Below are 27,470 nucleotides of genomic sequence, written 5' to 3'. Positions count from 1 at the left end.
ATTTGACTTTATCCATTCTTGAAGCCTGCTATCGTTGAATTCCTTGTATACTGTTCTTCATGTTTCCTCTTTATAATTTTGGACGGGTCTTACTTTTCTGTCTATATGCAGATATTTTTACTCAGGGGTGTATTTGCAGGGATTACTTCCCATTACAGACGTGCATATGAAGACTGCATATGAAGATTGTCTAACTACGTATTTTATTTATTTATTTAAACATGCATTGTATTTTATCTTTATTTTTAATTTTTTGACTGCCGGAGGTCTTCCACGGAAGTTGCTCTCAACCTGGCGTTTGGGGACAACCTACTACCCTACCTCCCCCTTACCCCATTACATATGTGAATAGGGTTTTGTTGTTGTTGTTGTTGTCTCTTGAATGTTCATAAATGAAATATATTTCTCATTAAAATCTTATTAGAAAAAACTTGTGATATAAAAATTCCGTAAATAAAAAAATTATAACATATTTTAATTTTGCACGAATCAAGAGACTTCGATGGTAAAAGAATTGTTGTTATTCTTTGAGGTCACAGGTTTGAGCATTATGAATGTCAAGGGTGTAAGCGTTCAATTTCAAATAGTTGAGAGCTAAAAAAGAAAAAAAACTTACTTGAAAAACTCATAGAGACAAAATTGTTACATGCAAAATTGTTATAAACTCATCGAATGATCTCAGTGGTAAAATAAAATATTATTATCTTTAGATCACCCAACTATTTTTCACAAATTCATAATAATGATATATTTCATTTCTATTTTGATTACTCACCGTTGAAAAAATAATGGCAATACTGATATAACATTATATTTTTTAAAAAAAATTCACGTCATTTGATCTTTTATTGTTCATAATTCAATGATATTTTTAATATTTTTTATCAATAAGGTCATGACGAGTGTCACCAACTCATAAGAATAAGGATAACTAATAAAAATCACCACTAAACTTTCTTTTCTCTCATATTTTTTCGTCAAAATTTAAGTTTTTTCAATTTACTCACTAAATTTTTGAATTGTTTCTATTTTGGCCACTTTTTTGTTAACTATTTAATGACATTATGACATGACACAAACAACAAAGCGACGTTGTTTTAAAAGACCCAAATGATCTACACTAAAACGAAGTCATTTTAAATCCTCTATAAAATCATTTTCTTCTTCATTTCTTCATCTTTCATTCCTCAATTTTTCTCTCCAATTTGTACATAATATGATTGGTTGCCACCACCAGTCACCACATTGTTTTCTATGTCAGACACTGTTTATTGTCATTAATGGTGACCGTCAAACTCTAAATTTTTTATAGACTTTTTTTTTCACATTCTGAACACGAATCTCACATCCTTTTCACCTAAAAGTACCCCAAAGTCAGTGGATCTAGGATAAAACTCTTCCACTTTCTTTGTTTCTAAACATATTCATCCACCGTTAGATTAATGTCAAACCAAGATATGATGGTCTTCTTGCCATGTTAATTTATCTTTCTTTTGTTCTTCATTTCTCCATTTTTTTTCTTCTTCTTTTTACTATTGTTGATGGCTACGATATTGTATTTGGTTCATAGTTTGAGTTGGGTCTTAGTTTAGGCATAAGTATTAATTCATTGGGATATTTAAATTGTTCTTAGTTTGGTTTAATAGGATAAAGTTATAGTTGATTCTCGATTTCTTTTTTGTTCTCTTTACTGTAGTTAATGGTGACATAATAAAGTTAGAGTTTGTGTTTGGTTTGACAGTGAAGGATTGTTGAGGGATTGAAATGGTTTTTGGGTGTGTAATGGGTTTGATGATAGTGAATTGATGGTGGCCAAGAGGGTGAGAAGAGTAAAATGGTGGGTGATGGTGATGAGGTCCAGTTGAATTATTCTTGATTTAGTTATGTTGATTGTGAGTTGAGAGATTTATTTTGACATTGTATTGGGTTCAAATGAAAATGGTTGATTTACATTGAAAAGTGAAAGAATATATGGAGATGACAAGCGGCAGAGGATGGTTGATAGAATGTCAAATTTAATGAGAAGTATTGAAAATTATATTAATAAAATATTAATAAAAATCCACATGACAACTTAAAAATTGATAAAAATGACATGTCGTTATAATTTCGAGAAATAACAAGTGAGTGACCAAAAAAATTTAATCTTCAAAGTTTAGTATGTAAATTTAAAAATAGATAAACTTTAGTGATCAAAATAGAAGATAGAAAAAAAGTTATGTGCTGATTTATGTAATTTATCATAAGAATAAAATAAAAAGAATGGACATGATAGAACTAGAAATATAGCCCTAATGCCGTTGTAAAGTGGCCACGCACTCAAAATTATTATTATTGTTATCATTACCGTTGTTGTTATTATTGTTGTTGTTATTATTATTGTTGGGATTTGAAGAGGCTCAATTGAATAACTGAAAAAATGTAAGGGGGTTACTTGATAATAATTTGATTAGGTAGTAAGGAGAGCAAAAGATAAAAATTTTGGCACAAGGATTTATAGTAGTTCGACTTATCAATCAAGTCTACATCCACTACCTTAGCTCCTCACTAAGGATTTTCTAACAAATTCATTAATTTGTTCTTTCTTTTTCAATGATAAAGAGATAACCTTTACAACTCCCTATCTTTTGAATTGGCTAAGATAGAACCAAAAACCCTTTACAAGGAAAAAGAATGTAAACAAATAAAACCTCTAAAAATAAAGGTGTTTACAAAATTTAGCTCACAAGAACAAATATTTACAAGAAAGATAGAAAATAAGTTTGGAAAACTCTTCTTTTGTGTTTGATTGCTTGGATAGGTGTTCTAACACTTCTTCAAGTGTCCTCAACTTGTATTTATATGTTGGAATGTCATTTCTAGCCGTTGGGGATAAATTTTCGTGCAAAATAAAGCTTCCCAGAACAAGGGGTATCGGTACTACCTTTGTTTATATTTAAATAAACTAGCCGTTGGGACCTGATGGTATCGATACTATGGCAATGATATTGATACTACTATACAAAGTAGTATCGATACCCCTTTGGGTATCGATACCATTTTTGCATTATGGAATTTGAGCAATGTTGGTAGTATCGGTACTACCTAGTGAGTATCGATAATTCTCTTACCTTTGGTATTGGTACCATAAGAACAATATCGATATTGTTTATTAGGTATCGATACTATAAGAATAGTATCGATACTACTTGTCCAGAAAAATATTTTGTGCTAAATTCAAAGCTTTAAGGATTTGAATTATTTTTGAAAAACTTTGAAAGCTTTGAATAAATTCAATTCAAGTCCAAAAACATTTTTGCCTTAATTGTTATATCAAAATATAGTTAAACAATCTCCCCTTTTTTGATATAACAAAATATTTGAAAAATTGTTTTTGGCAAAACTCTCCCTTAATAAAATGTTTAATGAAAAAGATACCAATTGTTGGAAAATATGTGAAAATATTCAGCTCCCCCTTTTTATTAAGAAATTGAATTTTTCAAACCCATACTTCTCCCCCTTTTTGTTAGATCAAAAAGAATTCAACTTTAAAGTTCTAAAATAACTTTGGAGAGTAAGTGATAAATTTGAAATTAAAAGCATTTGAAAAATCAAAGCTCCCTCCCCTCAAAAAGTGCATTCCAAACACAAATTGACTTTAAAAGCTTGACACTTAAACAAAATTGAATTTCAACAAAGAGTAACCAAAAATATTAGTAACACATGAAATTCAATATATCCAAGTCTAAAATACTTTATGCAATATCAAATGTTGAAATTTAGTGCACATGCATAAAACTTTTAAAAATGTTATGCATTTAAAAATTTTGATATTGTTAGAGAGATATCATTTGTATTTTTAAATTTTATGCATAAACATTTAAATTTAGGTCAAAAACTTAAAAAAATTTAAAATCGAAATATTTTGAAAATTTGATATCAATTGTTAGAGATATCATTTGCATTTAAAACTAATTTTGACCAAAGTTCATTATGATGAACTAAAAATGATGAAAAATCATTAAAAAATTAAAATGTTCATCATAACACCTTTTTAACATACCTGAGATGAAAAACAAAACATAACCATTTAAGATCAAAACTCATGCATGCCAAAAATCAAATGAGCAACCAATTATGCAAAAATAAAAAACTTTCAAGCTTAGAGGTTACGCATTCCTTTTAGAGTGTGGTTAGAGCATCTTGATTTCTTCATTTTCATCACCATTGGTCCCACACACTTACAAGAGACATTTAAGTGAATTTTGGTATCCAAATTGTTTTGGATCCTTGAATGTTAGTTTCAATGCCCCTTGTTCCCTTAGGAAACCATACTTGTCTAATTTTAAAAGATTTTCTTTTCTTTATGGGACAATCATGTTCCATATGACCATAGAAATGACAATGTGAGCATTTTGCCATTTTTAAACATAATGAGTTGTTTTGAGAAATTAATTCTTTTTCTTTTGTTAAGCTCTCAATCTTAACTTTTAAATCAAAATTTTCTTTTTCTAAATTATTGATTTTGATTTTTGAAATTTCTAAATCATTTTTCAAAATTTCATTTTGATTTTCAAAATCAAATTTTGCTTTCAAAATCAAATTTTGCTTTCAAAATAAAATAATTTTCAACTCTAAGTTTTGAAATTAATTTCTTATATTTGGAATTCACGGTCTCAAATTCCAAATACAACTCATTATAAGCATCTTGTAACTCATCAAAAGAATGTGAATTTAAATCATTTGAGTTAGAAGATACTATTGAATCTCCTTCGATGGCCATGAGGAATAGGTTGGCTACTTCATCTTCATAATTGGAGTCAGCTTCATCACTGGAGTCATCTTCATCACTCCAAGACTCCACAAATGCCTTTTTCTTGTTAGATCATTTCTTATTTATGAGAGGACATTTATACTTGACATGTCCCGTTCTTTGACAATTGAAGCACACCGGGGGACCCTTCTTCTTGGTTGATTCGTACTTCACTTCCTTGGAAGACATGAATCTCTTGAACTTTTTGAAGAGCTTGGCCATCTCTTCTTCTTCACCATCGTCTTCATCCACAACTTCACTTGAATCTTGACAGCTCTCATTGGTGGAGTTGAAGGCAATACCTACCTCATTATTCTTCTTGTTTTGCTTCTCTTCATCTTCTTCCTCTTCATTTACCATCAACTCATGAGTGAGAATATAACCAATCAACTCGTCGAGAGTGAGAAACTTTAGGTTTCTAGCTTTGATAATTGTCGTCTTCTTCGATTGCCAAGACTTTGGAAGAGAGTAGATCATCTTCCTTACAAGCTTCTCATTAGGGATTACTTCTCTAAATCCCTTAATACCATTGACAATCAAGGAAAATCTATTTGTCATAGCTTTGATGTCTTCATCGGGTTTCATATTGAAATTCTCGTAGCTATGGTTGAGAAGACTTATCTTGGTTTCCCTCACTTCATCAGTTCCTTCATGAGTGACTTGAAGCTTATCCCATATCTCCTTGGCATTGGAACAAGAAGAGACTCTTCCATATTCATCCGAGCCTAATGCACAAAAGAGAATGTGCATAGCCTTAGCATTGAGTTGAAACTTATTCTTCTCTCTATCACTCCAATCGTCCATCTCGCTGGTTGGAATGATGTAGCATTTCATGATAGAGTTCCAGCTCCTAGATCGTTGGCTTGAATGAAGAGTATCATCATATTCTTCCAATATGCATAATTTTCTCCATTGAAGTAGGGTGGCTTGTTGATCGTTTGTGAATCTTCAATGTACTAGGCACTGAAGGTTGAAGCCATTTGTTTTTCAGTTGCGTCTGGAATTGGTAGAGCTTCTTCGAGGAACGTCTCAAGGTTGTTAAATATTTTAGTGAGTCAAGCTCTAATATCAATTGTTGGGATTTGAATAGGCTAAATTGAATAACAGAAAAAGTACAAAGGGGGTTATTTGATAATAATTTGATTAGGAAGTAAGGAGAGCAAAAGATAAAAATTTTGGCACAAGGATTTATAGTGGTTCAACTCATCAACCAAGTCTACATCCAATACCTTAGCTCCCCACTAAGGATTTTCTAACAAATTCACTAATTTTTTCTTTCTTTTTCAATGATAAAGAGATAACCTTTACAACTCATTGTCTTTTGAATTGGCTAAGATAGAACCAAAAACCATTTACAAGGAAAAAGAATGTAAAGAAATAAAGCCTCTAAAAAGGAAGGTGTTTACAAAATTTAGCTCACAAGAACAAATATTTACAAGAGAGATAAAAAATAAGATTGAAAAACTTTTCTCTTGTGTTTGATTGCTTGGATAGGTGTTTTAACCCTTCTTCAAGTGTCCTCAACTTGTATTTATATGTTGGAATGTTGTTGTGGCCGTTTCTAGTCGTTGAAGGTGGTTTGGAGCCGTTGGGGATCCATTTTCGTGCAAAATAAAGCTGCTTAGAACAAGGGTTATCGATACTCCTAAAGGGAGTATCAGTACTACCGTTGTTTATATTTAAATCAACTAGCCGTTACTAGCCGTTGTGGCATGATGGTATCGATACTATGGCAATGGTATCGATACTACTATACAAAGTAGTATCAGTACCCATTTGGGTAGCGGTACCATTTTCGCATTTTGGAATTTGAGCAATGTTGGTAGTATCAGTACTACCTAGTGAGTATCAATACTTTCATTACCTTTGGTATCAGTACCATAAGAACAATATCGGTACTGTTCATTAGGTATCGATATTATAAGAACAATATCGATACTACTTGTCCAGAAAAACGTTTTGTGCTCAATTCCAAGCTTTAAGGACTTTGAATTATTTTTGAAAAACTTTGAAAGCTTTGTATAGATTAAATTCAAGTCCAAAAACATTTTGCCTTGATTGTTATATCAAAATATAGTTAACAATTATTATTTCACCAAAATTATTATTTAAGTTATATTATATTACTATCATAAAACAAATGATTTTTGTTGATTATGAGATTTAAACTTAGGATCTTTGACATAAATGTCATAAGGTTTGGTCATTAAATTAAATTTAAAATTTATTAATATTTTATCAACGTTGATGTTTAATTTATATTAGTATTAAATTAGATACTAAATTATTTTTAATTTCATTTGAAAATAGAAAATAAATAAATAATATTTATATATTTTTATAAAATTAATATTATTTTATTTTAAAATTTTAAATTTATAATAGAATATAAAATTTAAATTACTTATAATTAAATAAATAATTTAAATATTTTTGATAAAAATATAAGTTTATAATTTTGATAATTTTTTCAAATAATTTGAGATAATTATAATGTAATATATGTTTAGAATTTTTTTATCTCATTAAGAGTAAATAGATAGTTTGCAAATATTTAATTTGATAAGAGTAATTTATACGTATACGATAAAGACACTCATAATTTACACCATGAATAAGGGGCAAATAAAACTCGATTCAGTTTGAAAAATTGATTTTTTAACTCGAATTGTCTTTGAGTTGTAATTTGATAAACTCGACTCGTCTTAAAAAACTTTCAAGTTTAAATCGAGTTATAAAATACAACTTGAATAACTCGAATAGTAACTCAAAAATTTTAATAATTAGTTGATTAATTTTCAAGTTTAATTTCAATCCCTCGACTTTGTATGAAATATGTATATCAAATATGAAAAATAAAATATGGTGAAATATATATATATATATATATATATATATTAAATTGAAATCAAATAATTATAAATATTTATATTAAATTTAAACAAAAATTAAAAAATTAACTCAAAAAAATTATAAGTAACATTCAAATTATAAAATATAATCAATTAAAATAACTCAAATTGTTTTTATTAGAATCGATCAACCATGAGTGAGCCGATGTAACTTTGGGATTGGAATCAGAATCAAGAGGGGGTAATTTCAACGGTTCTAGTTCATTTGTGAGGCACGAAAGAAGACGAGGAACACAGTTTGAGCTTGGTCACCTTCAAATCTTGAAGGGCCTGAAATCTGAAGTAATTTCTAGCCTCAACGTGCTATAAACCATCCCAAGACGGTAAACGATCATCTTTCTGTTGTTAATGCATATTGATGGCTCTCCATATTCGGAGGAAATTATGGAGAAAGTTTTGATTCTTCCGACTTTTCCAGGAAGGGGATGCTCAATGAAATATGGTTTTTTCCCCAGAATGTTTTATACAATGAAATAGAAGCTTTTTTTTCCGCCAAAAATCTGATTTTTTCTTTTACTAACAAAGAAATATATATATATATATATACGTATTAAACCTTACGAAACCTTTGCGATTGTGTCAAATCTAAAGTTGTCCAGGTGGAACAACAACCTTCATGGTCAAAATACTTGCACAATTACTTCACGATCAAACCCTGAAACTTCTCAATATCCCCCAGCATACGAAAACAAAATCCAGAAACAGAAATGTTTAGTGTTCAACTGAGGTTTCCGGACGCTACAATCTTCCAATTCCCTTCTTTTACGGTACCCATTTCTTTTATTTACCGATTTAACACACACACAAATCAATTCAATCGATCAGTTTCCTTAAACAAACTGTTTGATTCTTTGCAGGTTCACCGTCAGCCTCAATTGGCTTCTAAATCTTCACTTGTTTCTTTGTCTTCCTCTTCTTCATGGCGCCGAGCGACTGCATCGGATGCTCATAAGTAATAAAAATGAATCTTTTTCATTTCAATTATGCTGTTTGATTTTGGTGGTTCCATTTCCTTGAAATGACCTATACAACTTAGTAATAAAGCATTTACTTAGAATAAAACGAGTCTTTTTCATTGATCGAAAACTGGTACTTGTTGTGTAAGCCCTAAGTTTTGGTAAAGTCTAAATTTTTAACTACCTCCCAGTTATTTTTACGTTTCTTGTTGTGTTTTGGTATCATGTAATTCACGTCTGAAATGGCTTTTTGATGAGTTTCTTTTAAAAACAAATAGTGAAACATCTGAATCACTTGAGAGAAGATGGGATAGCCTTGGATTCAATCCTGTGAAAACGGACTATGTTTATGTTATGAAAAGTTCTGAAGACGGGAGCTTTTCGAATGGCAGCTTAAGACATTATGGGAATATTGCATTAATTCCATCGGCTGCTGTCTTGAACTACGGGCAGGTTATTTACTTGAAGCCCCCCTTTTTTTGGGTAAATTTTATGTCAAGGCTCTGCCTCTGAAGTCTCTAATTGTTCTATTAATGATACCTTTTTTTCTCATCTAGGGGATTATTGAGGGTCTGAAAGCTTACAGGAAACAAAATGGATCTATTATACTTTTTCGTCCCGAGGAAAATGCATTGCGGATGCAGGTAGGTGCAGAGCGAATGTGCATGCCTGCACCAACTATTGAACAGTTTTTGGAAGCTGTAACAACTACCGTATTGGCGAATGAACGCTGGGTAATTGGACACTTTTATTGGTTCTTTAGAAAAAGAGTCAGCTTGCTATTTGTATTTTATCTTTACCCTCACAGGTTATATGTCGTGCTGCAGGTCCCTCCTTCGGATAAAGGCTCTTTACACATTCGACCTCTACTTTTTGGGAATGGACCTGTTCTTAGTGTCACACCGGCACCTGAATTCACCTTTTTGATCTATGTTACACCAGTTGGGAATTATTTTGAGGTATGGTGTTACTTGATTTCCTATTCTGCATGCAGGATATCAAATTCAAGTAGCTTAGTAGGATGAAAGGTCTTGTCTACCTCCAAGTACAGAGCAGTTCCTTGTAATTTTCATGTGTAATTTGTCTAGAACTTGTGAAAGTATTTAATCCCCATTTTAGCTTTTGTTTTCACAAAGCTTTAAGCATCTCGATTTCCTTCTAAACAGACATAGCAGGTACCACAGCTCCTACCATTGACTATATGATTATTGTGATGACAGGGTGGTTGGAAACCAATTAATCTGGTAGTTGAAAATGTAATACATCGTGCAACCCCTGGAGGAGTTGGAGGCATAAAAGCTATAGGGAACTATGCTGGGGTAATCCAGTTCAGACGCAACACTTCTTGGTCAATTAGAAAGCAATTTTTTTTTTTATATTTCCTTTTCGAAGTTATGCTCCATGGCTTTCTATGCATTTTTCTAATAATGCAACCTGTAATAGACATTTATTTAGAAGTTGATGAGGATATGTGATTCTTCCCTTTTCTCTAGTATTATAGCACTAAAACCATAGGCAATATGCTATTTTTTAGCCACACATTCGTGTCCCAAAAAATGATAATATTCTTTGTTATTGATCAATAGGCTTTAAATGCAGAAGTCATTAAAATCTTTCACATTTCAATTTACTGAAACTCTCCGTTAAGGTGAATATTTTTAAGTCCAAAACCTTATTGCACAATATACCAACTAATATCGTTGTCATAAGTTCGATCTATGGAATTTCACTGCGGTTCATATGCATTTGGGTTTTAAATTTTCTCTGGGGAAGTATTTCTAGCATGCAAAATTTGTTGAAAGATAGTTCCAGACTACTGCTGTTTCCTACATCCTTGGCATATGATAAATGAGACCATTGATAAAATATTTTGTTTCTAATCCATGCCTTTCTGTGGTAATTTAACCTTCTTTTAGTATATTTACATTCAAACTATAACTTCTTTTCCACAGATTATGAAGGCACAGACTGAAGCCAAAGCTAATGGTTTTTCTGATGTTCTGTATCTTGACTCTGTTCACAACAGATATCTTGAAGAGGTCTCTACCGCTAATGTTTTTGTTGTAAAGGTATGACAGTGTTTTGGCATAATGGATGTTTGATAGCCAATTTCTTAGGCATACCATACATTTAGACCATGAATATATAGATATTTTATGACTAAAAAAGTATAGACATTAAAGATAAACGCTATTAGTTGAATGTGAAAGGCTGGAGATGTTTCAAGTGTGGAAGCGGCATTGATTCATCTGGTTAGAAATTCGGAATCATGCATCCATTTCTTAATGGTCAGACAAAAACTTCCCAATCTGTGATGTAGAAACTAGAAAATGGTCTGTAGTCTTATTTCTGTCAGGAATGTATTGAGTACCCTTCGGTAGAAAACTTCATATTTTAACACAACCTGTCTTAAACTTCCAAATATTTATGATTTATGACTTAAAATGGCGAAACATCTTGTTATGAGAAGTAATGAGGTACAAATAGTTTCTGCAGATGGATTATTATGCATCTTCTATAAATTATCTCCCATATTGTGCTGAAGCATCAAACAATTCAATAATTCCCCTAATACATATATGTATGTATATCGTACCTTTTTATTCTGTATTGCAGGATAATACAATATGCACTCCTGCTCTACGAGGAACAATTCTTCCCGGAATTACAAGAAAAAGTATTATTGAGATTGCTCAAAGCCAGGGTTTCAAGGTATGCAGTTTGAAGTGGCATTGTCTCTAATCTAGCGTTTACTGAACATGTTTGATATCCTTTCTAATTTATATGGTAAGAGGGTTCGACATTTTGTCATTTCTCAGTTCTATTCTCTTTCAAAAATATTTTTTTTGAATTTAAAAGAAATTGATAATTTGCTCATTCTTTCATATCATATATGGAATAGATAGTTTGGACATTGTTTATCTGCACCACTTACATTGTATAAATCTGATCTAGGTCCTTTGTATTTATAAACACTTTAAAACAGGTTGAGGAGCGACTTGTGTCGGTTGAGGAATTGTTTGATGCTGACGAAGCCTTTTGTACTGGGAATGCCGTTTGTGTAATGCCTGTTGACAGCATTACTTTGATGGAAAGAAGGTGCATTTTCTTGTTTTGATTCCCTTAACTTGTTATCAATGTTCTTAAGAAAGCAAATCAAGGATGGTACATAAGCAAGCAACCTTTGTGCAAAGTAGTGGCAAGGGTCTTTCTTGAGCTTCAATATCATGCTGAAATTTTTTCAGAGAGAACCACAAGGAGTCTTATGATTTTCGCGCTGCTCAATCGAGTTATTGCAGGGTGGACTATGGAGAGAGTAGATTTGTGGTGTCTCAGCAGCTCTACTCAGCACTTACAAATACACAGATGGGTCTCACAGAAGATAAAATGGGTTGGACTAGAGTGTTGTTGATCTAGTTAAAAGAGACTAACATATGCCCCAGTTCTCTTCTCAAAGTATTTAACATTTACATTGTTGAATAACCAAATGCAAATCAGTCAAGCTGCCCATAAATCTAAATGTAAATTTCTACACCTCTCGTGTTTATGCTTTTGTAATAAGGGGTTGATGTGAAAAATGTAAAACAACTTCTTTTTCAGTTTGTTTGATGCGTCATGCGTATAAAATTGTGCTTGTAAGAAAGTGGGTTTGATGAGCCGTTGGGAGTGAAATGAGGAACAAGATTGTCCAAAGGGAAGATTGACCATTCAAAGCTTGGAAATGTTGTAAGAAATTAAAGGGAAGGTTAATGTTGACCTACTAAAATTAGTGTCTATGCAAATTGGTTTATTTTTTTTTGTCATACCTACGTCCCCTGCAGAATAATTATGCGACTTAAATTTCTATTTTTAACAACAAATTTCCTTTTTCTCAATTTAGTCTCTCTACTTTGTATTTTATTCAATTTGGTCTTTCGATTGTAATCTTTTATAATTCTTTCTTCTCATCGGTTCTTTGACTCCTTTATATTTTCATCAACACTTTAATCTCAAATACATTCTTTAAAAATATAACATTATTATAATTTAGATTATATTTGATTTATTAAATAACATTACAAATCTTTCTTGCACACGTAAAAACAATATGAAGAAATATATATGTATATTTTATATGATTAGAGAAAATCGTTTAAATTAAAACCAATTTGTATCATATTATTATAAATCATTATAATTAAATTTAAAAAGAAATTGAACAACTCGACTCGAATTTTTTCTAAATAAAGTTTGAATCATAAAATAGGAATTGCTTAACTCAAAATTATTTTTATTCGACTCGGTCAAATACTCGCTTTTAAATTCCAAAAGGAAAAAGGAAATATATTTATAATAAAAATACACGTGTCAAACTCCGAGTCAGTAAAATCTTCACCTACTATACCCAACTTAAGAAAATAAAAATTGCTTTTGTTCTTATTCTAATTTCACCTGTTTTCTTAAGAATCCATGTATAAAAATGATTTTTAGGATCATTAATATAAAAATAATTATTTGAGCATTAAATTTATAATAATTTTTTATGAAGCCATCTTTAAAATAATAGTAATAATATTAATCACAACTGAAAATAGAACTAATTTAGTAATTTTTAATTAAATTGATATTCGGTAGTTCATGATTCTAAATCTAGTAAGTATTTTCTTTCTAGTATAACCATCAATCTATGATTCCTTCATTAATTAATTTGAATTAGATACCGCAAACAATCATTATACACATAATCTCTCCACCTTAATTTATTCTTATTTACACTAATAAAATTCTAATTGAGACTCTAATTATTAGTATATATGTATAACTTAAACTTTGTGTAGTCAGGTCTTTATTTATGTTTGGATTAATTGTATTTAAGTTTCCTTTCTTTTATATAGTTAGATATATAATATTTTTTATTACGCATTTTTATTATGATTAGTTTATACTTTAATTTTAATATAGTCGTGTGTTATAGATTTAAAAGTTCGATATTAAAAATATTTTGAAAAATATTATATATTTTTTAAAAAAGTATTAGATATTTAATTATATAAAAATTTTAAAAAATATTTAATTGGATAAAAAAAATATTTAATTGCACGAACTCCAATGATTTCAGTGGTAAATGAATTGTTATTATTTCTTAAGGTCCTGGGTTCGAACACCAAAATACCAGGATACGAAGGTTCAATTTAAAAAAATTAAGAGTTACATTTAAACAGACTACTTACCGTAAAAATAACATTTTTGTTTTATTAAACTCATTTAACATAAATGTCATAATTCGGTACCGGAGGTTATATTTACCACGAACTCTTTAGTTACTGGAAAATTCAAATATTAAGGGAGAACCAAATTCAAAGGCAGTGAAAGAAAATAAAACAGATTTCATTTTCTTCCTAAATATTATTAAAATTGAAAGAAAAGAGAGACAATCTTGAAGTGAAGAATAAACCTTTCCATGCGATTAGGGTTTGGAATTGAAACTGAATTGCAGCAAAGAGATTGTTGACAAATCTTTAATTGGCGAAATTTGGGGAACCAAGAGAAATGGAAGGCGATGGTGCTGATGGGGATAAGAGTAAGCAATGGTCGTCTCCGAGCAGGGATTATAAAGCGAAAGATGAAGACCCCAGCCTTTGGGGAATTTTCCTCTTCGGTTTAATTGGCGCCACTGCAACCATTTTCGCGGTAAGTGTTTCCATTCACCTTCGCCATTTTTGAAGTTTGAATTTTTTTCCTTATTTTGATTTTTTGGGTTGAGTGTTTTATCTATTACTGTATGCTGAACTGTTAGGGTTTCTTTTCTCTTTAATTTGACTTTTGGGCCATTAGAAAAATTAGAACGAAGGTTAGTTTTTTTTCCCCCTCTGAGGAAGAATTATAACAAATTATATTAATAAATTCGTTTTGGTGGGAGCAGCTTTGTGTTAGAATTGCCCTTTGTAGTTACAATCTGGTAGGTTAGTCAGCTGGGAGGTCTGTTGATTGGATATATACTTGGGTAGACTAAAAACAAGTTCTTTCACCGATTCAGCTCTCAATAATTCCATAATACTGTAGTTGAAATTTGGAATGGTTGGAGGAAATTATTCCCTTCTATGGTTAATCATCAATATCTATCTTCATTGTTTTCTTAAAAAGGAATGTTGGAAGGATTTTTTTTCTTATAAATTTTCAGTTTTAAATTTAAACAAGGGCTTAGGTTGTTTTTCTGAAAGCATATTGTTTTAATAGGAAGATAGACATTTGTCCTAAGTTAAGATTATATTTCAAGAAGAAGATTCATTTGATGGATCTTTTTTATATCAAAATTATTGCTTTGCTACCTTGAGAACCTGCCTTAATGTGCTAATATTTCAATATTCAAGGATATGGCTGTGCTGTGTTGTGTCCAATGTTGCCTTGTTGAATTTTGTATATATTTATTACTTTTGCTTATATCTTACATTTTACTATAGCATTTCTTCTTTCTCTTTTATGTAATTCTACAATCTGATCATGTGTGTACTTGCACCATGAAAGTTAGTCAGGTCAAAATCATCACGTGGAGGAGGTTCTTTCCGAACATCCTTTCAGGAGGAAGCATGGAGAAGGTATAATCGCCGAATACAAGAAGAGCATGAGGAAGAAATGGAAAGAGTGGTAAGCTTGTGATTTATGTGAGCATTCTTTATATTTTACTTTCTTATTACTAACTACGGTCTTCCAACATGTTTTACAAAGTGTAAGTTTCGGATGTTTTAAATTGTGAATTGTTATTTCCAGTAACATATGATAATGACTAGTTGTAATATTAGTATTTAATGATGGTGAAAACTTGTAGTGTATTGTTGAATCTCTGGAAGATTTACCCAGCTTCGTGCGGCAATTTCATCGCCATCTTATCAGTTATGGAAGTTATCTGTAATGGTATTTTTCTGAAATCATTTGTGATTTGGTACATTGATATAGAGAGAATGTAAGATGAGTGGACAGTAATTCTTATGTGCAATTATCTTCTTTTAACTCCAGTTACATCACTCTGTTTTAGGACTAAGTAATATTCTTAATATTTACATTCGCTATCAATTTTAAAATTTGGGTGGGGACTGGAACCACCCACCCCCAGATGCAGCCCTGCTCATATTGATATCCTCTTTGGTAGACCAGTTTGATATCATCATATTGTTAATTAATTCTTTCTTCTCTTTGTAGGAGAGAATAAGGCGCATGCAAAGTGTGTTTAACAGGGAGCGAAATAAAAACAAAAGGAGCTATGAGAGCTGGAATGAAAATGGTCCTGGTGCTTACCATCAGCACTTCCAGCGAGACGATTGGTATTGGAAGACAGATGCATCTTACAAAGATCAAAGAACCAATTATATGCCACCTCAAAGAGATAATGCACGCTATCCATTATCACATCACTACACTGTTTTAGGTCTTGACAGGTAATGCTGCTATTACATAGGGGTAATAAATTCTTTTCCACCCTATTCATGTTGGCATAGCCAATAGCTTCAACACTGAAAATTGACACTTCTACTTTTCTACTCAGGGCCAGAATGAAACCATATACAGAAGATGAGATTAAGGTATGCTGAATTATCTTTTAAATGCTTCTATATCACTGCCGTTGTTGAGTTACATTTGTTTATCATTTTCTTGATCAAAAGTTGATTTGGTATATTTTTATTCCGATATTAGATAACCGATTAATGAAATTAATCTTTTGCTTGTCCTAGCTAATTGATACCTTAGTCTTCTCAATTAGACTGTTCGCTAGTTTATGCTAATGCTCATCAAATTGCCATTTTATCAGACTAGGAAGTCAGAGTGTCTAAGTTTGTGTTCCTCTGATATATTACATTGTGAATGGAACCTCATCTGGTCAACATGTATCATATTTCAGTAGGTGGAAAACTAATGAAAACCATTGTTCTAATACTATCCATTCTAGTGTTAGTTAATGCAATTTGTTCTGATCTCCGTCGTTATTACTTGATCATAGTTGCTCTGCGCTTTATGCTAAGTTTTATATAGCTTGATGTATCAATCAAAGAACAAAAGTAAAATGAACTGCAGTTTTTATGGTTTCTTATAGTTACTGGATTTCATGCCCGGCTTATGATGATAAATGACTATGATATCTGTATGCAGACAGCATTCAGGTCCAAAGCAAAAGAGTTCCACCCAGATCAGAACAAGGATAATAAAGGTTAGATGTGTTGAGCAGTTATTACTACAAACCCCTAAACTTAACCCTCCTAACAGCATTACTTTGGATTGTTTTTTGAAAGTTCATTGCGTGTGTTGTATATTTCAGAAGTCGCGGAGGCAAAATTTAAAGAGGTAATGACCTCATACGAGGCCATAAAGCAAGAAAGGAAGAACATGAAGGCATGAAAACCGAAAACGTAGCTATAATTCCACAGGAGTTGAGGCTGTGAAGTACCAACAATGGGAATGCAGAATATTTAAAACCTTATACTTCCATCTCTGCTGTTGGATCGGAGTTCAGGCTCAGCACATTGCAAATCAGTTTCTTGCTTTGGAGTTTTAACAGAGTTTACACTTCTGAGAGATGAATAATAATTTTTTCCCTACAGTGACTGAATGATGCAGAAGAGGGGTTTGTATTGTATTTTATTACTTGGCATGACGCTATACTTAATTCAGATTCCTCTGTTCATGTAATGAAAAGTAATGAATTTTCTTATACGGCAAATGGGAAGCAGAAGGTGAAATCCTTGAGGTGGTTTTATATTGTTTTTAATCAAGACATTGACAAGGAAGAACACAAATGAGATTTACAAACAATTGTCTAAACGAAAATGCTAAATCCTTTGCTATAATTCCTTTCAAATCTGGATCTCATTTAACAGGTGGGGCTCTTCTGTAATATGCAGGAACTGTCGCCGGGAAGAACATTTGTCTAACTCCCTCTGCCTTTATAATAGGGAATATGATTCCTGATGCTCCCTGCAATTAAATTAAAACTTAATGTTAATATTCAGAGTCAAACAAATCGTAAATATTATATTGACGATTGGGTGAGCAAGTTGAATTATTTTGGAGTTTGGTATGTAGTGTCGCTTTCAGATTGTTAAATGTTATATCATTTTGCATTTTAGGTTTAGGATATCAAATTATTTGTTAGATTATATTCGGTTCGGATCATTTTTAAAATTAAAGGGATTTTGAGTTCTGGTCATTTTCGAGTTCAGATTAGACCGGATTTAGATTCAAGATAATCTGAGTATACTTAAGTCAAAGTTGGAATGTTTATAATGTTGAAGTATTGCAAAAGGAAGAAAAATGAAACCATACCGAGATCAGTCTAGCACCGATCCAGATTCGCTTAGGTGAGGGAAACGGCAACAGTAAACGACCAACTCCGTATATCGCCACCGCAAAGAAATGCAGAACCAAGCTCAAAGGGCGGGGGTTCAAACCTGAGAGCAAAGATATAGGGCCCGCTGAAAATCCACCCCCAAGGCTTAGGTAATCGAAGCAAGCCTGACGCATTTCCTTCCTCGCTTGATCAGGTGATGCACAGAACACTTTGTACAATGCACCTGCCAATGTATTGATAGTGGATGCCACCGGCTGTACAAAACCTTAGAAATGAGTTCCACTGCCATAACATAATTCAATTCAATCTACCATAGAACACACAGAAAATCTCTGAACAACATGGTTTTACCTTACGCAAGGTGTAAAACGATTCCAGGTATTTGCAGAGTGTTGGTGCATCATTGAGGTCACGCAGAGGCTTTAGTAGATCACGGAGAACAACGATATCAGATAACGCTACAGTCATTCCTCCACCTGTTAATGGATGGCGCATGTTGAATGCGTCTCCCATTAACAGGGCTCCAGGAGTGGGATAAGGAGAAGCTGGCATGCTCCTGTTCGGCATTGTCCTAATGTTTCCCCTTTCAACAGCTGCTACAAAAGAATCATAAATTTCTGGTGGAACCTGTTACAAACGTGGCCAAATTGTCAAAATCCAGGAGAACTTTAAAACATAAATGCAGCATATTGTGAAGTAGTGAACACTTCTGAAAATTAAACAAAGCAAATACCTGAGGAGCAACAACAGTCTTCAGATGGTTAGCCATCTCCCCATTTGCGATAGAAGGAACCTTTTGACCAGGTACATCAACGAGGCAACGAACCTCTGTGCTGCTAATAGGATAGAACAAAATGGGGGAAGGATCTGCTAGTATAACATGCCCGTGATTTGAGTATGGAAGATGGCTATTCTCTAGCACCAATCCCACAAAACAAGAGGGTACTTCAACCTGCAGATTATATTATTAGGCTTTCCAAGTTTATTAAATTACATGTTAATTTTAGAACATTAAAAGAGAAATAACAAGAAGATAATATGGAAACCTGGTTTTTCTTGACCTTCAAAACAAAGGGTTGATGGAGGAACTCACCTTAGGGTTGCAAAGAGAGCGACGTAAATTAGAAAAACAGCCATCACAAACAATGGTCAGAGGTGCAAATGAGGTCAATTGATGGCCATCTTTAGTTTTGTACTGCACTCCTCTGATTGTCCCTTTTTCTTTAAGTAGAGAAGTAACTACCCCTTGCTCCAATCGTACACTGGTAAAAGATGGGAAGCATAAATACCAAAACATATTTTTCACCATAATGTTACAATCGACAGTACAAAATTTTCATAATATTGAAGCATCATCAAAGGGAGTTTGAGCATCGAATAAGAGGAACATAACAAAGTATCTAAATTATCATACTTAGGAAGAGAGGCTGCTTTCTCCCGCATCCTTTGTATGAAACGTCCATTGTGAAAGCTCCTACCAGATACATCTTGGTGGAAATTTTCTAAGGGATAAGAAAGTCGGGTATGTTTCCCATCCTTGAAAATCGCATAACCAAATACCTGCTGAGCATCGATTTCCTCCACACAATCTGCAGTGAGAATATACATAAGGCTGATAGAACTCATTCCATTACAATATCAACAAATTCATAATTGAACACCAAACTCTTTTAACACCATGAACATCTACATATAGCCACATTTCAATATTCACCTACCTTCAAGTCCCAACTCAATTAACTTGAGATAGCCCCCTGGTTGCAACAATTCCCCAACAATACGGTCAGGCTCCGACAAATCCCTTTCAATCACATGCACTCGACGTCCATCCTGTGCTTTATACCCATGATCAAAGTTAAAAATAAGTTTCAATACGAGTGACTCTATTATCAGAGATGATGCATAATGTTGCACACAATCATCTCATTTAAAACCATGAAGCAAGTTAAAACCAAGAAAATGGATGCTAAATGTACATATATCAGTGAATTTTTATAAAGAAAAAAGATTTATACAGTTACATGATTTAGATTGGAATCATATAAAGGTGGACATCAAAACACAACCAACAAAAAAAGAATACGCACGGAGGTTAATTTGGCCGAAAGATGAGATCACAGATGATTATCGGTTCAAGATTATAGATAAATTGACAGTGACTAATCAAGTAGAAATCGAGGACCGTAGATTGTTAAATGCTAGTAGCAACAGATGGTTCATTTTCTTCAATCCAGCTCGGTAGAAGCCTACAATCATATGATAGCGAAGAGGTAACAAGTAAATACTGAATAATAATAATTATAATAAAGCTCACAAATTACTCCCCGAATCATGGTGGACAAGATCGTTAGTTCCTTCTTTTTAATAACTCTGAGCATATAAAAGTTGCAACATATTCAAAAAGAGAGAAATAAAAGACGTAAAAGGGATTGTAAAATTATTTGACAAACGGCATGAAAGGGAGAAAAATGTATCTGTAGAAGCAAAATAAGAACAAAATGTATAGCTGAAGGTTCGAGAAAGTGCTGGCGTAACTTTAAAAAATGAAAACAAAAGCCAAAAAAATAGTGACATGAAGAAATCATTTACTAGTTCATCACTGGATACAAAGAAAGTGCAAAGAAAAGAAAAGAAAAGAAAAGGAAACACACCTTGCCAAGAGTGTGAGCGAGGGCGGCACCAGCAACGCCAGCACCAACGATGATGACATCAGCATCAAAGCCATCAGCGGGTCTGCATTCTCCGTCAATGGTCGGTACACTCTTCAGGGAGTCAGTCCCCGTCGAGGAAACGATTCCGTTCACTTTCCGTCTCCTCGAAACGACATCGCACCACAACGCAACCAGAGTCATGACCGAGACAAAGATGAATCCCAAAAGGTACGAATCCGCCATTCCTCTTCTCGTCCGAATGCTAAATCAGAAAAGAAAAAAAGGAAAGAGAAACTCGAATCTCTTCCTCTGTTTGTTTAGGCTGTTTGGTTCTTCGAATCTGAAACGGCTTCAGTTTTTAGTTTTCAGTTTTCGAAACGATTTAGAACGGCACGGGAAAAAGACAGGACGGTGGAGTGAGGGTTGGGCTTTTATAGACTCCACGAAACGCAAAGGTACTCGAAGTTTACAAGTTAACCAGCCTACGTCTTGTTGCTAATTTGCGCCTCGAATGAGGTTAGACTTAAACTGTGCATCCCTCATTCTAATTTCCAAGTGGCCGGGGGCAGTCCTTGTGCCCCGTTGGTGTATAATTTTTGTTTGGTCCCTAAATGAAATCTTTTAGTTAAATTAAATAAGCGATAATTGAACAGGTTGTCATCCGTCATCTAATGTACTTAATAGGTATATTGATATTTTTTTAGTAAAGTATGTAAATGGTATTTAGAATATAAGATGATGTTTTATTAAGTTTTTCGATTAATAAAAATTATAAAATAATCTTTTAATTATATGACGTTATTTTGTTAATTGTTTTACTATTAAAAATTATAAAATAGTTACCTTAACTATTCATATATTTTAAACTCGTTCTTTTATGTTAAAAAATTTATGGTTGTTTGAACTGGATGTTAAACTACTAACTAAGATATTATAAATTCATATTTTAATGATATTTACTGAAATCGTTGTTGCTTACAAGTACTGGTTCGACAACATAATGTTCAAGCACTAATTCAACGATAAAATGCAAATAGAGAGTCAATACATAAAATATATCTCAAACGGTTATAGGATCAGATTTTATTATATTTCAATAAACAAGTTAACGTTTAGCTCAGACGACCGTCAAATTTTTAACCAAAAAGGATGAGTTTGGAACATATAAATAAATAGTCAGATGATCATTTTGTAATTTTTAATAGTCGAGGGACTCAGCAAAATAGTAGCCTATAATCATGGATCATTTTATAATTTTTAATAAAAGGATTTAAAAAATAGCACCCTATAGTCAGGGGGCCATTTATGTACTTTACCCTATTGTTTTCCTTTTAACCAAGCATGTAGCGCGTGGGTGGGAGTTTACCAAAAAGCCAAGGACTTACCCACTGACAAAACAAAATAAATAAAATAATGGGAGTAGTAGCAAGTAGGTAATAACGTGGCCTTTGGTATATCGTTACGCAACTAAGTCAAGCATTCATGCATGCACTAAGGATAAGATCAATTTCAGCCGTTAATCATTAAATCAACATGAAAAATGAAGCACATAGTAAAGAGTTATTTGTGAGCACAATTTAAATAAAAACACAGTTGTGTAAGGTTAGTTCTTTTGAAGAAAATGAATAATTAGGTATTTATTTTGCGATTCTACCTTACTCGCCAACCTACATTTTCAACATTATATATCTAACCCCTCCTATATAATACTCCTAGTCTGGCCAGTCTACGAATTCCCATCATGACCCTACATCTGATAGAAATCTCTCGTTTTAAAAAAATGATTTTTTAATATTTTTTGATTTTTAATAAAAAAGTAACATGATTTTAAAAAAATCTTTTATTTCGAAAAATTTATGATTCCCTTTTTAAAAATAGAAAAGTGTATGGTTTCATGAGTTGCCATCAATATTTGATTAGGATGTGATTGAGCACCCAAAAAACGTATTTTGTCATTTTAATAAAAATATTAATTTTAATTAAAACAACATATTTGAGGTATACATTACCAAATTTTAAGTTCGAGAGTTGGTTACGCTTGGGGAAGGAATAACACTCTCACAGCGCCATAAATCGGTACCTAGTCGGTTACGCGTAGGGAAGAATTAGCACCCCCACAGCACCCTAAATCGGTACCTAGTCGATTAATTAATTGTCTTTGCAATGAAATTTACAAGTTCGTTTTAAATTTAGTTTAAGATCCCTTAAAACAAAATTCTATGAATTTTAAAATGAAACCTACTAATATTTAATTATTTCTTATTGAGAAGAAACAACCTCTCATACCTTGAGATAATCAATTCTTACTCCAATCAAAATAAAGAAATATTACGGTTACATTACAATATTCAAATGCAAGCAATTAAACAAATTAAATTAAAACTTACCATTCCTTTTACAAAGAAGAAGAATATTCGATTATTTAAAGACGTCGAGATCGGACCTTAATAAGTTCTAACGATATTTTCTCGAAGAATTTAAATAGACAAACATTTCTTTTTCTCTCGTTTTCAAATTTTAGGTATGGTCAAAAATTAGAGTTTCACTTAACGAGATACATTTTCGTTTTAAAATTGTCAGAAGTGCCTTCTCAATTTTAAAACGAAAATGTATTACCCTTAGTCAAATTATTTTGAAGGCAACATGCATTATCATACATAAATGATGTCATGTGACTTGTACATTAATCATCCGTATAATTATACATATATCAACATATCAACATGTAAAACAATATATATATATATATATATATATGTGTGTGTGTGTGTGTGTGTGTGTGTATGACTAATTAAAGAAGACAATTACCTAACAAGGGGCTACATTAAAAGAAATCTAAATTTAAGGATTAAATCTAAAAGATAAAGTAATCTAAATCTAAAGATTCAATTTAAAGTCGAAGTTCTAAGATCGAATTTAAAAACAACCATACAACTCGGGGACTAAACCTAAACTAAGGTTCTAATTAACCATCGACATAGATACAAAACCCACCAAATCTCACGATCGGCTGCCATATTTTGTGGCCATTAGCTCTGTCCGTTGTTTTCCTAACTGGGAGAGGCTCAAACGAAACCTGATGAACCAAGAAAACCTCATTTCTTCCTTGCTCGACCGAGAGCCACGAGGGCTTCACACCCACCCTTGACCGTAAATCAACCAACCTATACTCTGACCACCACCAACGGTGGTCAGGTTAGACAAAACCTAAATCTATACCTAAAAATCGACCTCAAACGCTTTGATTTAAGACTATAAATAAAAAACAAACCTTAAACCTCTTGAATCTAAACCAGACTCTTGGATTCTTAACTCTGACGCCCAAAACCGCCTCTTTTGACAACCTTAGTGCTAATGAAAAACAGAACTGAGCAAGGTAACAAAGCTAACTCGTCTTCTCTATATTTGTTTTTGGTTTGATATATAAGAAATGAGAAAAACAGTTGCTGGAAAATGTTGAATACCTCTTTTTGCTCTATTGTTTGATGGATTTCGAATGAAGGATGAAGAACAAAAAAGAAAAATAAACCTTCAAATTGAGAAGTTTTTGCTCTCGTAAATGTTTGTTATGTTTTTTCTTGTTTGGTTCTGTACTTCCTGAAAAATTGGGGGAGATCTTTTTATATTTGTTGGTTTGGGGTTTTATATTAGGCATAATGCAAACAAATACCTCTAACGTTTGACAGTATATACAAATTTGTCCCTATTATTTTTTTGAAACATTTGACTCCACAACATTTTATTTTGATTTAAAAGTCACCTCTTTGGATGAAAACTGTTAGTCAACTGACGATCAATGTCTCCAACTGACCAAGCAAGTACATATAGACACAAATGATGATGTGGCGTGTCCACGTCAATAATATATGTTGACATGAAATTGGTACGTCATATTTTTTGTTAAAAAAATTAATATTTTTTAAAAAATTTGTACTAATGAGAGAGCGACACATGTCACCATCCCTCTTTAACTTTAATATTATACACGACAATGATATCTTCTTTCTCCTCTTTGCTCTCCCTCTTCATCGACCTGGGAACTTTCACCGTGATGATACCGTCCAACACTCGTCCATCGGGCCTGAAATCGGATGCTAAAACTGGGTTTTTGTTTTCTTTAAGTTTTAACATTTGACGAGCTTGTTTCGGTGAATCGACAGTGGGATTTATGGGGCAGATCCGACTCGACAATCAAGATAAAGAAGGTCTTTAGGGGATTTCTGGTGTGAAAAAACGTGAAGAATATCATAACAATAAGGGAGAAAGTGAATGAAGTGGAGCGTGGTGTTCTCCAAAAAGAGATAATGAACTTGATTCGGAGTGATTCAAGGGAGAGATTGAAAATGAACGAGATTCTGATGGGCTTGCTTTTTAAATTGGATTCCGTAAGTGGAGTGGATTCACACGTTAGTGAACCCAGTACCTGAAGAACTTAACAAATTATTCCCTTTCCCCATCGATGATACCAAGGAACTACCAACGGGAGTCCAATTCAACGCTTTCGACTGCGATGGCGTCGGGATCGGGGTTATGTATTTAGCATAAACGCGGTGATGCTTTGATGTGCTTCACGTTTTTGAATACATGGGTGGCGATAGCTCGCGGAGATACGAACGACGTTGTCTTGGCTGAGTTCGTATCGGACCGAACTTTTCCCACTGCGGGACGTACCACTGCCCGAGACGATGTTGGAAACAAGTGAAAAGAATATAGTGACGAAAAGGGTGGTGTTCACCGCTTCTAAAATAGAGGAAATCATAGCAAAATATAGTGCTGAAAATGAAATCCGACCTTCACGTGTTGAGGCTTTATCAGCTTTCATATGGAGTCATTTCATCGCTTCCAATATGAAAAAATCCAGCCCCCATAAATCCTACTTGATTATTCATAGATAATCTCAGTCTTTCGACAACATTTTCGAATTACTGGAATGATTCTTTTCATAGATAATGAAGAAGAAGATGGGTGTAATCTCGTTAGGAAAATAACCGAATACATTAGAAAAATCGACAAAGAATACGTGAAAAAACTTCAGGCTGGTGAGGATTTATTCCAGCCGCCGAATCAAGTATGGTCAAGTTATGCAAGCGTGAACGCCATTAATATAGTTGCTTTCATGGATACTACAGCTGGCAATGGCGTTGAACCCTGGATTAATCTAAAGGAGGAAGACATGAATGTATTTGGAAGTGATGAACAATTGCTTGCAGCAATTCAAAACTGTTTGAAATAAGAAACTCTTTAATCTGAACAAATTGTTCAAAAATATTGTTGGTTTTGATTGGTAGCATATTGTTATATTTAAATCACAGGATACCAGAAAGTGTGGAGGGAGAGTGACACATGTCGCTCTCTCATTGGTATAAAATTCTCAATAAAATATTAGTTTTTTAACAAAAAATATGATGTGTTAATTCCACGTCAGGATACATTAGTGACGTGGACATGCCACATCATCATTTATGTCCACATTTGCTTTCTTAGTCAGCTGGAGGTGTTGACTGTCAGTTGACTAACGATTTCTATCCAACGGGGGTGACTTTTGAATCAAAATAAAACGTTGTGAGGTCAAATGTTCCAAAAAAAAAAAAACAATAGGGGCAAATTTGCATATATTGTCAAACGTTTAGGGTATTTGTTTGCATTATGCCTTTATAATACCCCGATTACAAAAATATGAAAACAAAATTACATCCCATTTTAATCGTTTCCCTATGATTTTTCACCATTTTTTCCTCTTTATTTTTGTATGCTCTTTTTGCTGATGAGGCTCGATCGTTAGGATGTTTGTTGTAGTTGGGGGGCCATTGTGTGTGCTGTCAAGGTGGTTAGGACAGATATAGTTCGGTTGGCTATTGATGGTTTCAATCGTGGAGCATGAAGACACGAGGAATCATCTCGGTGCTTGCTTTCTTGGATTTGAGATCGGTATTTGGTTTTGTACACGCGTGGATGCTCGGGCCAAGGAGCCATTGTTGTGCTAGATAGGGGACCCGATTTTATTGCTGGCGTGGAGGCTGGACTAACTGAGAAGGCCCTTCATGTGTTGTTGGGTTCTTTGTTGTTGGGCTTCATAAATGTGGACCTTGTACAAACATATGTAATATAAGTTAGTGGTTATATTTAATTTTTGTTCTTCACATATATAAATATATAGGGTAAAATACCCTAAGACCAAAATAGACCAAAAATAAATAAAACTAAAAATAAAATAAATAAAATAAAAATCCCTGGATGAAAACAAGTGCCCCTATTTGTCCATTATCGTACAACGAAAATAGGACAAAGATTAAGACACAAGTTTTCATCCAGTGGTGACTGATCTTTTCGAAAGGAAGCTCGCTCCACTATAACTTCAGGGTAGGTCAGTTTTGATTTGCCCTACTCTTTCGAGTAATCAGATCTCGAAAAATTTTGATTCACTTCTATGTTCGTAAGGGAAGATTGAATCGAACTTGATTTGCTTCACTGCTCTTCATGAAGACTAAATCTAAAAGAAAAAGAATCTGCTCCACTACTCTTTAGGGGAGATCAGACTCGAGAAAATTTTGATCCACTTCACTGCTCTTCAAGGAAGATTGAATCGAACATGATTTGCTTCCCTAGTCTTCAGGAAGACCAAATCTCAAAGTAGAAGAATATGCTCTACTACTCTTTAGGGGAGATCAGACTCGAGAAAACTTTGATCCATTTTACTACTCTTCAGGGAATATTGAATCGACTGTAATTTGCTTCACTGCTCTTCAAGAAGACCAAATCTGAAAGAAGAAGAATATGCTTCCCTGCTCTTCAGGGAAGATTGAATAGAATGTTATTTTGATTCTCTTATCTTCACGAAGACCG

At 33.1% G+C, this 27,470-nt stretch overlaps 3 protein-coding genes across 4 annotated transcripts; 2 read left to right on the top strand and 1 right to left on the bottom strand.

Annotated features, from left to right (window-relative positions):
• Positions 1–7,874: 7,874 nt before the first annotated feature.
• Positions 7,875–12,256, top strand: LOC120212147 (branched-chain-amino-acid aminotransferase 5, chloroplastic-like). Of its 2 annotated transcripts, none has more exons than XM_039210561.1 (11): positions 7,875–8,027; positions 8,296–8,471; positions 8,562–8,656; positions 8,939–9,113; positions 9,218–9,394; positions 9,488–9,619; positions 9,881–9,979; positions 10,613–10,729; positions 11,277–11,372; positions 11,647–11,759; positions 11,960–12,256. In XM_039210561.1, the coding sequence occupies exons 2-11, from the start codon at positions 8,412–8,414 to the stop codon at positions 12,075–12,077; spliced, it is 1,182 nt and encodes a 393-aa protein (XP_039066492.1). In that variant the 5' UTR covers positions 7,875–8,027; positions 8,296–8,411; the 3' UTR covers positions 12,078–12,256. The 2 variants fall into 2 exon arrangements, with proteins under 2 accessions (XP_039066492.1, XP_039066491.1); XM_039210560.1 differs by having other exon boundaries at positions 11,906–12,256.
• Positions 12,257–14,000: 1,744 nt separating this feature from the next.
• Positions 14,001–17,079, top strand: LOC120212154. Its single transcript, XM_039210565.1, has 6 exons — positions 14,001–14,330; positions 15,165–15,284; positions 15,837–16,072; positions 16,180–16,216; positions 16,782–16,839; positions 16,948–17,079. The coding sequence occupies exons 1-6, from the start codon at positions 14,190–14,192 to the stop codon at positions 17,025–17,027; spliced, it is 672 nt and encodes a 223-aa protein (XP_039066496.1). The 5' UTR covers positions 14,001–14,189; the 3' UTR covers positions 17,028–17,079.
• Positions 17,080–17,388: 309 nt separating this feature from the next.
• Positions 17,389–21,023, bottom strand: LOC120212152 (squalene monooxygenase SE1-like). Its single transcript, XM_039210564.1, has 8 exons — positions 20,628–21,023; positions 19,695–19,806; positions 19,391–19,565; positions 19,070–19,238; positions 18,710–18,928; positions 18,328–18,603; positions 17,952–18,230; positions 17,389–17,603 (listed from the first exon to the last, which is right to left on the bottom strand). Exons 1-8 carry the CDS (start codon positions 20,868–20,870, stop codon positions 17,496–17,498), a joined length of 1,581 nt encoding a protein of 526 aa, XP_039066495.1. The 5' UTR covers positions 20,871–21,023; the 3' UTR covers positions 17,389–17,495.
• Between the last annotated feature and the right edge of the window lie 6,447 nt (positions 21,024–27,470).

The sequence above is a fragment of the Hibiscus syriacus genome, unplaced genomic scaffold, assembly GCF_006381635.1.
Source record: "Hibiscus syriacus cultivar Baekdansim isolate YM2019G1 unplaced genomic scaffold, ASM638163v2 tig00109999_pilon, whole genome shotgun sequence".
In the NCBI taxonomy this organism is placed as follows: domain Eukaryota; kingdom Viridiplantae; phylum Streptophyta; class Magnoliopsida; order Malvales; family Malvaceae; genus Hibiscus; species Hibiscus syriacus.
The sequence above is the reverse complement of the archived record's forward strand: the minus strand, read 5'-3'. Positions and strand labels throughout refer to the sequence as shown.